The sequence below is a fragment of the Lampris incognitus genome, chromosome 15 (assembly GCF_029633865.1).
Source record: "Lampris incognitus isolate fLamInc1 chromosome 15, fLamInc1.hap2, whole genome shotgun sequence".
Classification (NCBI taxonomy): domain Eukaryota; kingdom Metazoa; phylum Chordata; class Actinopteri; order Lampriformes; family Lampridae; genus Lampris; species Lampris incognitus.
Window position 1 is genome coordinate 19654822 of NC_079225.1, and position 11824 is coordinate 19666645.

General features: G+C 43.5%; 1 protein-coding gene across 3 annotated transcripts in view; it reads left to right on the top strand.

Annotated features, from left to right (window-relative positions):
* Positions 1–11262, top strand: part of mthfd1l (methylenetetrahydrofolate dehydrogenase (NADP+ dependent) 1 like) — a 91936-nt gene extending 80674 nt beyond the window's left edge. For all 3 annotated transcript variants that reach the window (XM_056294091.1, XM_056294092.1, XM_056294093.1), the window contains 2 exons: positions 9804–9922; positions 10305–11262. In XM_056294091.1, the coding sequence (XP_056150066.1) occupies positions 9804–9893 (90 nt within the window). In that variant the 3' untranslated portion in view covers positions 9894–9922; positions 10305–11262. The remainder of the gene's footprint in view (positions 1–9803; positions 9923–10304) is intronic.
* The last annotated feature ends 562 nt before the right edge of the window (positions 11263–11824 follow it).

Consider the following 11824-nt stretch of genomic DNA (forward strand, 5'->3'; position numbering starts at 1 on the left):
AATAGTGTAACCTTTCTGACTCACAACTGACAACAACCTCCTATGGTAGTTCCTAACTAGGTTGGCACATGTCTCTTGAGGGATCTTAGCCCATTCTTCCATGGCACATTGTTCCAGCTCACCGAAATTGTGTGGTTTTCGAGCATGGACATTAACCTTGAGCTTCCGCCACAGATTCTCAATAGGATTGAGATCTGGGCTCTGAGAGGGCCACTCCAGGACCTTGATTTTGGTGTCCTTCAAAAAGTTCTGGACCAACTTGGATGTATGCTTCGGGTCATTGTCTTGCTGGAAGACCCAGCAGCGGTCGAAAGCTAGACTGGCAGCAGATTTCTTTACATTATCTTTCAAAATGTCAACATAATCTTCTTTCTTCATGATCCCGAACAAGGTTCCCTGTGCCTGAAGCAGCAAAACAGCCCCACAACATTATGCTCCCACCACCATGTTTAACTGTGGCAACTGTGTTTTTAGGGTTGAAGGCCTCTCCCTTCCTTCGCCAAACAAAAGCAACATCCATGTGCCCAAACAGCTCATCTAGTCTCATCAGACCAAAGGACAGACTTCCAAAACTCATGCCCATGCTTCAGATGTTCACAAGCAAACTTCAGTCTGGCTTTGATGTGCTGCTGTGTGAGCAATGGAGTTTTTTTTGGATGATGACCTTGAAACCCACCACGATGAAGAGCCCTCACAACAGTCTTCCTTGAAACATCAAGTCCAGAAGAGGCTAGTTCAGCAACAGTCATCTTGGCAGAGATCCGGGGATTGTTGTTGACATCTCGGACTATTTTCCTCTCCAAAGTTTTTGAAATCTTGCACTTTTGACCACGCCCGGGTTTGTTTCTAACAGAATTTGTCTCCTTGTGCTTTGCAATGATGCAATGTACAGCTGTTCTAGACACTGTGAAACGCTTGAAAATGGCAGTATAGCCTCCCCGTTAAGATGAGCATCCAATATCTTCTTTCTGAGTTGTAGACTGATTTCTTTACTTTTTGACATGATGAAATTACTTCGACCAAGAATTTAAGAGTAGTCCCTCTCAATCAAGGGATCATTGCCACTAGCCCTGTTCATTGGAGTCCCTTAAATAAAGTTCAGTGCTGATTGATTGCTCAGGTGTGTTTTGAAAGCAAAAAATTACATGGGGGCTAATAATTTTGACCACCTCAATTTTCACTACATTTGTTATAAAGCAAACCTGAAGATTTATTTTACATTCCAAAATGTACCAAATAGGGGCCTTAACATTGATGAATGTTTTACTATGTAAAGTTTTAAGAATGATGCAAACATTGGGCAGAATTTTAGGGAAATGCTCCGTAGTTCCTTGAGGGCTAATAATTTTGACCTTAACTGTAGCATGTGGAATAATCACGCTACCCCCCCCCCAAACAGGCATCCGACCGACCAGAGGTGGCACTATTGCAGCGATTAGTACACATACCCACATCCGGCTTCCCACCTGCAGACACGGCCAATTGTGTCTGTAGGGACGCCCGACCAAGCCGGAGGTAACACGGGGATTTGAACCGGGATCCCCGTGTTCGTAGGCAATGAAATAGATCGCTACGCTATCCGGATGTCCCCTACTACAGCATTTGTGCAGACTATCTGCGCTTTTGGTTAAATACAGATTATCTTGTTAGGTGTGAAAGATCTATGTTAATTGTGGTGTGCACCGAAAAATCCTGGAGGTTAGCAAAAAATTGGAAGTTCTTGACCCTCTTTCATTCTTAACAGGGTGCCAATAATTACTGGTGTGTAAATTATTTCATTAAAGTCTGAACTGAAGACAGGATATATCACCATCACAACAGATAATTTGTTTTTAGCTTTTAGTCTTAGCTCAAGTACAAGTATCAAATAGGTAGCAAAAAGATGCCAACCAAGATACCGACCACTCCGATTACTGCTTGGTGTAATGAGTCTTTATTCACCTCACTACTCCACCATGAAACACATCATCCAGGGTCATCATATAGTGAAACTTCAACAGAGTTTTATCCACTTTGCCTTAAACACATCTAGCACATCTTTGCCAATTCATGTTAATTTGCAGCACCACATTAGGTGTGTTATCTCAACCGTCATTCATGTTGATTTACTGGGTCATAATTTATTTTAGTGTAACATCAAAGAAAAACTAGGAAAGACAGGGATACTCAATGTTGTTTAATGTGGGTTTTTGTAGAAATTATCACTTTGTTCTCTTTCATTACTTACGGATGCTGTGCAAGGAGGTTTCATTGCCATGGCAGTCCCTTGCTGATGGAATTGGAGCAAAGATCTACTTTATATTAGGCAATATGGAAGAAACCAAACCTTCAACAGGTTACTTAGCTCTGATTCTGACATGAAGGGACGTTTTGTATTTGAAAGAGGTCATAGCCTGCTCTTTAATTGGCAGGACCACGTCTCCTCAAACAGGGAATGAGCTGGTCACTTCCTCCTGTTTTGTGAATGCTCATTTCCTCTAATGGATCTATAAAACCAGTCCTGTGTCAGCGAAGGAGAGGCATGCAAAGAATCTCTCCTTGCTGAGCTGGATAATTCAGTTTTCAGCTCATGTGAGAAGGTTTGTCCAGATTGTGAAAGAGCAAAGGGATGTATGAATCAAACTTACCTTAAAATAAGTTCTACCAATGCTAAAGCACATTCCCCCTGCCTTTTATTCCAAACCCGGAGGACAAGGGAAGATGTTTGTTATTCTTAAAATAACTTAATAAAAATATGTTTATGCAAGTTTTTGTAACATCTGGGAAGAGATTTTACTTAAAAATGACTACTATCAGGGTGTCCAGGTAACATAGCAGTCTATTCCATTGCCTACACACACAGGGAACGCTGATTCGAATCCCTGTGTTACCTCCGGCTTGGTCAGGCGTCCCTACAGACACAATTGGCCGTGTCTGCGGGTGAGAAACCAGATGTGGGTATGTGTCCTGGTCGCCGCACTAGCGCCTTCTCTGGTTGGTTGGTGCGCCTGTTTGGGGGGGGGGGGGACTGGGGGGAACAGCGTGATCCTCCCATGTGCTATGTCCCCCTGGTGAAACTCCTCACTGTCAGGTGAAAAGAAGCAGCTGGGCGACTCCACATGTATCGGAGGAGGCATGTGGTAGTCTGCAGCCCTCCACGGATCGGCAGAGGGGGTGGAGCAGTGACCGAGAAGACTTGAAAGCGTGGGGTAATTGGCCGGATACGGTTGGGAAGAAAAAAGGAGGGAGGAAATTTCCACTCAAAAAAAAAATACTACTCTCAAGTAATGCTATGAAACGTGATTATTGCTCAGCATACATGTGACTTGTAAATGCAAGTGCAATTTTTATATAGTTAACCATGCTGTAGTTGTGGATAGACTGCTTCCCAGTATAGCTTAGACAATCTTGATTGCTAAATAGATAGTGAGGTCAATTTGGGTTTTTTTACCTGTTTTTTTTTCCCTGCAGTATAAATTTTGCCTCAGAAATGCTGAAATGATGGCATGGGTTAAATTAATGTGTTTCATTATTTAGAGGGCATACAAACATGTTAACATCCATCCATTATCCAAACCGCTTATTCTGCTCTCAGGGTCGCGGGGATGCTGGAGCCTATCCCAGCAGTCATTGGGCGACTGGCAGGGAGACACCCTGGACAGCCCACCAGGCCATCACAGGGAACATGTTAACGCCTAAAAAAAATTATCTGGAGTTGAATTACTCTGTTATGAAATGTGTAGCTCAAATCATGCAATCTCATTGGTTGATAGCCGTGGTATGATAACTGTGTACAACAGCTATAACGTTTAATGTCTGCAAAGTTCACTTTCAGCCCAAGGAAAATAAAGCAAAATAGTTAACAAACTATATAACAAACATCTACAAAATGGAAACATTTAAGATTAACTTTGCCCTAAGTTTGGGGTAGCCTTGCATATCTGGATAATTGTACTTGCTGAACCTAAAAAGGACGACATGCAGGGCTACATAAAGAAGAGGTCGGGTAAAAAAAACTGAAATGATCAGAACAATGCCAACCACACGAAATTGGCCGACAAAAGCTTTGAGGACTGGTGTAAGGATAGAAGTGTAGTTGTAGACTTTCATACAGCGTCTAAAGAGCAAGTCGATGAAATTTGGTGAGATTTCCATGCCACTGTCAGAAAAAATAAAGGCGAACCCTATGGCCTGAGCAGCTGTATTGGTACTAGCCTTAATACATATTAATGACCTACCGCTCAGTCGGTCCTGGTGCCTCCTGAAAGATGAAATTTACAACGTTCAACAATGTTTTCACCAGCGTTGTGTAAAAACCCTTGTAAAGAAAGGACTCAACACGACAGTTCATCATGCTTCAATTTCAGAGGATTACCTCAAAGAAATAAAGAAAGGGGGCGGGCAGTAAACCAAGTGTGGTATAACAATGATGGAAAAAAATGAGGGTATTTGCAAATGGTCATAGATTACAAGTGGTCATAAACCTAGTCAGATTTTAGTTGGGCCATCTCAAAAAAGGGTTGCAAAATGCGACTAAATGGTTGTGCCTTCAGTTGTCTCCTCTCTCTTTCATTAACACACACAAATTACACACCAACCATCTCTCGTAGCTGTAATGAGCAATTTAGAAATGACGGTGCTATATGATGATGATAAAACAAGGGTGGGGGGAGGGGGATTTCCAAGTCGCACCGGTGGGTCTAGTTGTAAGTTTTAGCTGCACCATCTCAGAAAAAGCAAAGGCTCCACTCTGGATCCCTGATGGTCCCCTCAGGCCTGCTGTTATTATCCACACGCGTGATGCTCCATTCACATGCTCTCCTCGTTACGGTTTCCAAATTTCATTAGAGAGAATTCTCAAGTCAGTTGATTTTTATTTACTCTTCTTTCTCAGTCGACTCTCATTTCTCCCTATTAAAAGCTGCTCACAATGTCAACAAGGCATGCGTACAGACTTCTAACATGCACAAAAAACACAGTGGACAACAAAGATGGACAGGTCCTTCTCTTATGTTCCAGCCAGGTAAAATTTGAAGATTCAATCATTTCTTGCCATATCAACTTTAAAGTTGATTTGGAATTGATTTCGGTGCGCTCAAAGATAACGTAAAACATATAACCACACAATCCATACAAGGAGCGTCCATAAAAAACAATGTTACAATCATAATTTAGTTAATGTAACCCATATGACCCCTACCCTTAAAGTGACAAATTAAAGTGCATGTGCTTAAGAAGTCTATACAAGTTTATACAAACATTTAGGATGCGGATTGCTGCAGGGTAAGTGCTGTTGTGGAAACAAGATGTTCTGGTCTTGATACCACAGAGTCCTTTACCTGAAGGGAGATGATTGAATAGGGAGTTGGCCGGGTGTGAGGGGTACTTTAAAATTTTAAAACCTTTCCGCTGAATGCGGATGTGGTATAATTCAAAAATGGTGGGGAGTTCACGGCCAATTATTTTTGACGCTGTGCACATGACTCTGTCCAATAGCTTTTTCTCGTGGGCTATAGAATTGCCATAGCATACAGTTATTGAGAAAGTGAGCACACTTTCTATTATAGCTGTGTAGAACTGTAACATTGCAACCCTTGACACTTCAAATGTGTGGTGAAGTTGTCTTCCCATTTTAGGGAGGAGGAGATTGTAATTAGGGTGAGGAGCTCAGACATCCGAAGGGAGCTTGGAGTAGAGCCACTGCTCCTTCGCATCGAAAGGAGCCAGTTGAGATGGTTCGGGCATCTGATTAGGATGCCTCCTGGGCGCCTTCCTTTGGAGGTGTACCGGGCACGGCCAACTGGGAGGAGGCCCCGGGGTAGACCCAAAACTCGCTGGAGGGACCACATGTCCAATCTGGCCTGGGAATGCCTTGGGATCCCCCAGAAGGAGCTGGAGGGTGTTGCTGGGGAGAGAAACGTCTGGAGTGCCCTACTTAGCTTGCTGCCACCGTGACCCGACCCCAGAAAAGTGGCTGAAGATGAGATGAGATGAGATGCGATGAGATGAGATTGTAATCCCAAGGAATTTGAAATGATCCACTCTCTCAGCCACCTGGTTGTTAATGACTAGCGGTAGTAACTCTCCCTGGTTTTTACGGAAGTCAACCACAAGTTCTTTAGCGTCGTTGATGTTCAGTTTCAGATTGTTATTGCCACCCCAGTCAACAAGGGCGGAGACCTTCTTTCTATAAGCTGTCTCATCATTACAGGAAATCAGTCCCGCCAGTGTTGTATCATCAGCAAACTTAGTCATTTTTCAAGTGTCAGGGTGTGAAATACCGTCATTGGTGTATAATGAGTAGAGCAGAGGTGAGAGAACACACTCCTGAGGAGCACCTGTGCAAATGCTTAATGAGTTTGAAAATCCATTGTTGATTTTGACAACCTGTGTTCTGTCCAGAAAGAGGTTCAAGACTCAGAGACATAGAAACTGATGAAAAACTAGCTGCCAAAGATTGTTATATAGCCTTGTGGGTATGATTGTATTAAAAGCTGAGCTATATTCAATGAACAGTACCCGAGTGTAGGTGGCAGGTGCCTCTAGATGCTCTGAGATGGAGCAGAGACAGAGATACAGCATCATCCGCATACTGATGGGGATCTAGCACAGCACTGGACAGATGTTTACATACTATATACTCAAACACTTTTATTACAACAGATATTAAGGCAACGGGCCTGTAGTCATTTAAACAGCTAACAATGGGCTTCTTAGGCACAGGAATCGTTACACTGGTTGATAGACCTATTAAAAATACAAGTCAGAACTGAAAGACGAGCACAACATTTTAAAGTGGCTGAGGGCACAAGTTCAGGGCCTGCAGCTTTCCTGCTGTTCTGCTTCCACAGCAGACACCTGACCTCATGTCCAAATGTACTTAACATCAGCCGGCTAAGATGTGATTTGTTGCCGGAATCTTTGATTCTAAAACTCTTGTGTGTGGCAGGATAGTAAATTTCTATTACACGGGAAAATGATATTGAAAATATGTAGGATTTCTCATGTATTTTTGTGCCACTTCGGAGTGATTGTGGGTCGTTTTGGGGGTTGGGGTATGGGGAATGTGAGCCCCAAACAAGCTGGAGAAACACACCAATATGAGAATCAGTAAAACAGAATTTTCCAAAGTGCTTCACAGCCGTTAAATTGAAATGACACAAACAAAGTTACTTAAAAAAAAGACAGCAGTAGAAATGAAGGCAACCCCTTAGGTGACGATGTGTGTACATGTACATGTCCATGTTTAATGTGAGGTACAAGTGTGTGTTTGTGTGTGTGTGTACGTATGTCTGGGTTGGTGGGGGTGCCTAGACAGACAGGATTGGGGAGGAATGCAATCCTGGTTATGGCAAGGGGGGGGTAAATAATGCTGTTGGTATACGAGTGTTGGGAGTGAGTTTATGATACTTGGGCGGTACAGTGGCCCAGTGGTCAGCGCTGTCGCCTCACAGCAAAAAGGCCCTGGGTTCGAACCCTGGGGTTGTCCAACCTTAGGGGGGGTCATCCCAGGTTGTCCTCTGTGTGGAGTTTGCATGTTCACCCCGTGTTTGCGGTGGGTTTTCTCCGGGTTCTCCGCTTTCCCCCACCATCAGAAGAAACATGCATGTTAGGGTTTATACTCCTGTCTGTGCCCCTGACCAGGGCAATGGGAGAAGAACTGGAGTTGGTCCCCGGGCGCAGCATCAAGGTGGCAGCCCACTGCTCCTAGCTACACAGATCACAGCTAGGAGGGGTTAATTTACAGTAACTGAATTTCCCAAGGGGATTAATAAAGGAAACTTAAAAAACTTAATACCAACCCCACATAATGACAGACATGCACTATATAAGCAAACTTACTGGAGGTCATCGTTCTTATTGCCATCATAAGAATCGGTTAGTCACATCACAGCTTCACACACCGTTGGTTGTGGTCTTTTCTGCAAAAGGACACGCTGAGAGTTTTCTCTGTTTTATGATATATCTTTAGCCTATCTTACAACTATCATCTGCCAAACCATCAGACACTTTATGAGCGACAGAAATCAGTGTTAGCTTCACCAGCATTTCCATCAGGGTTCACCATGCCTGGCCATTGGTACAGTAAGACAATTGTTGCACAATATCGCTTTATGAACGCGGCCTCTCCCAGGCTCATAGCGACCAGAAAGGCTTTTCTTACCTATGTTTTTGAAGCAGGGTGAGAACAGAGCAACCATTCACTGGTCAAGGTCATCACTGCTAAAGTGGAGGTGGTCAACACATTGTTCATTCTGACTTCTATAACGGTAAAAGTCTGCCTTAAGAGATAAATGAATCCAAATTATAGTCATCCAATGCACGAGGGAGGATGATCTTATTCTGTGTAATTGCCCTCAGTTTGATGAAAAGTCTTGGTGGAGTCAATCTCATAGCCCACTGTTGGCCTCCGCTGTAGGACAGCTGTGTTGTGATGGAGGCCTTAATAGGAGGTTTGACTTATTACCTTGATTAGAGTCCTCCCGTGTCATTTCCTGGGGTATTCATTGATGGTTCCTTTCATGCCCTCTTTCAGAGACTTTAGGTAAACTAAGAATGACTAGCAGTAGTATTGGTTGTCTTTCCATAGACTTAGGATAAATGATAGTGTAGAAAATATATAATCGCTTTCATATACCCTCTTTATAAGCCGAGTATATAAACGGTGCATGCAGAGATGTTAGGCAGGTGATGAGAAAGTCCGCGTTAATATCGTTTTGATGGCGAGCTGCAGAGCGGATGGTGTGCTGTGTTGTAAATGCACTGTAATGTCATGGAGGGTGAATTCATCTGTGCTCAGTGCAAAACACCATGTAATAATGAAAATAGTTGTGACCTTTACACTACATAATGAAGAGAGTTTATATTTAACGTATGATGAAATGCTTTCAGAAATATGATATATACTTTGTTTGCACCAGTGGATATTTGAAATATGTTGATCACCAACAGGTAATGGCCCCGACCCACCTCCTCACCCTTGGGTTTGTGCGTATTTGGAAGTCATGTTGGCTGTCATTGCAGATTGGACCCTCAAGTGGATATTTTCCCCTTTAACTTTGCCAGTACAGGCGTGCTTCTTCGGTTTGAATGGTCAAACTAGTGTTGACTAGTGTTTAGTGTAACTAGTGTTCTGGGTAGCCCAGTGGTTAGCACTGTTACGTCACAGCAAGAATGTCCTGGGTTCGAACTCCAGGCTGTCCCAGGTCCTTTCTGTGTGGAGTTTGCATGTTCTCCCTGTGTCTGTGTGGGTTTCCTCCAGGTACTCTGGTTTCCTCCCACAATCAAAAAGACATGTATGATGCTAGGGTGAATACTCCTGTCTGTGCCCCTGAGCAAGGCAATGGAAAGAAGAACTGGAGTTGGTCCCCGGGCGCTGCAGCTGCCCACTGCTCCTATACAATAGGATGGGTTAAATGCAGACAACACATTTCGTTGTAACCTGTACAATGAAAAAATAAAGTGGCTTCTTTCTTAATTTACCTAATACTTCTTTGACCTCTCTCTCCCTCCCTCCCTCTCTCCCTCTCTCTCTCCATCTCTCTTTCTGTCAATCTTCTCTCTTTCTCTCTCTTCACTCTCTTCTCTTTCTCTCTCCCGGCTCGCTCTCTCTCTCTCTCTCTCTCTCTCTCTCTCTCTCTCTCTCTCTCTCTCTCTCTCTCTCTCTCTCTCTCTCTCTCTCTCTCTCTCTCTCTCTCTCTCTCTCTCTCTCTCTCTCTCTCTCTCTCTCTCTCTCTCTCTCTCTCTCTCTCTCTCTCTCTCTCTCTCTCTCTCTCTCTCTCTCTCTCTCTCTCTCTCTCTCTCTCTCTCACTTTCTCTCTCAGATGAGCACTATGCCTGGCCTGCCCACCCGACCATGCTTCTATGACATCGACCTCGACCCCATCACTGAGGAGATCAGTGGGCTCTTCTGAGCATGCTCCAGCTGAAGATAACACTATCGGTAACATGGCCAACTTGCTACACACTTCTCATAGAACTGTTTGCTGTAGCTGCATAAACAACAAGTAAGGGGAAAGAGTAAACGTTAGAGGAAATAAATAAGCTCATTCAAGTTTTGACATATCTGTGTGCATGTGGGGGGGGGGCAGTATCCTTATAAATACATGGCAGTATTGGTATATGTGCATGTGTGTGTGTGTGTGTGAATCTTGTTGGACGCTTTTAAGTGTGAACTGTTTAAGTGACGAAAGCTGACCTTAATGTGACCATTTTTAAGCTCCTGTGGCAACTGGATTGACACACCTTTATGTAATTATCGTTTCGAGGAAAACCAAAGGGCTCACTCACAATTTAAATCATGATGTTTTTTTTCACCCCCACAGATTCCTGGCTCCAATCTCAGGCTCCTCAACAGAACAAGGCCGTGCCATCAAACCCAACCATCCCCAGTACTTTGTGTCAAGTCTAAATTCAAGTGTATTTAACGCGTTGCCATATTTGCACATCAGTGTTGGCGGACAAATGTGGCCGGCTGCAGGACTTTTTCCTGTCACGATGACGTCAGTGCATGTTTGCGCCAAATACTACTACTACTACTTTTGGCTGCTCCCGTTAGGGGCCGCCACAGCGGATCATCCATTTCCGTTTATCTTACTGTTCGAACGCAAAACTAATGTCGCCTTAGAAATATTTTTAATGGTGCTTTTAAAGTTACTGAATTTTTATGCGTGTCTTAATGAGGTTTGAACTTCCTTTATTCCTGAACCAAAGTTCTTGTCACATGCTCAGATGGCCATAGCTGTGTTTACGTAACCTCTGGTGCCCTAACTCCAACGTTTACTGCACTACCTCAGTGAATTTAATAGTGTTTGCTAACGCTTGCTTATTATACCCTGCTAACGTGTTCATCGATGAAAGTTAAACGTGTCGGTTCAAGGCAGTGAAGGTCAGATTTTTCAAAGACCGCCGTGCGTCCACATTCAGATTGGAAAAAAACGTGTATTCATATCTATCGTCTCAATAATGTGCCTCTCTGTGGTTTCCTCATTGAGGAATTCTCATCACAATGACTGTGAAGACTACAAGCTGTATTAAAACGAGTGTAACCGTGTCCGTGGTTTAAGTCACTAGCCATTTTACCATACGGAGACATTTAGAACAGTAATTGAAAGCCTTAACAGCATCGCAAAGTGAAACACACACTACAGCAACACGTCCGCTCTGAGGACACATTTTAATGACGCTTTTGGTGATTATGTTACTGTAGCAGATTAAAATCTGTGGTTTTATTTTTCTGATCCAAACATACTGTGCCTTTTAAAAATAAACCTTTTTATTTACTCCAAATCATAAATGTGTGCCTGTGGTTTCTCGCTTGGCAGGTGACCTGACTTGTGGCACAGTCCATCTGTTGTTTGGACAAACACACACACGCAGACACACCTGCACACAGACACACACATGCACTCTGTTACTGTTTTCTCAGGGGGGACTCTTATTGGTGTGGCTACATATTTGTAAATATGTCTACATAGATAAAAATTGTATGTCTTTGAAAATGTCTGCATAACATGCACAAACATCGAAATTACATGCAGAAGTTGCATTGATGATCTTTACATTAATCCCACCCACCCCCCTCCCATGTCAACACACATCAGATACACATACATATCAAAAGCTGCAAATATCTCTCATATTCTTTGACTTTTCCCCATCGGCGTTTACGCCTTAAAATCGAGGGCCGACCCCGAGCGTCTCCCTAGGGTGTCCCATCTGTCATCGTGGGATGTTTGGGTTGCTACGTGGAACCTGTGTACATGTGTGCACGTGTGTGTGTGTGTGGGGGGGGGGGAGGTCTGTCATAGCTTGCATTCCACACCTGTTAAGTCTGTTATTCTGT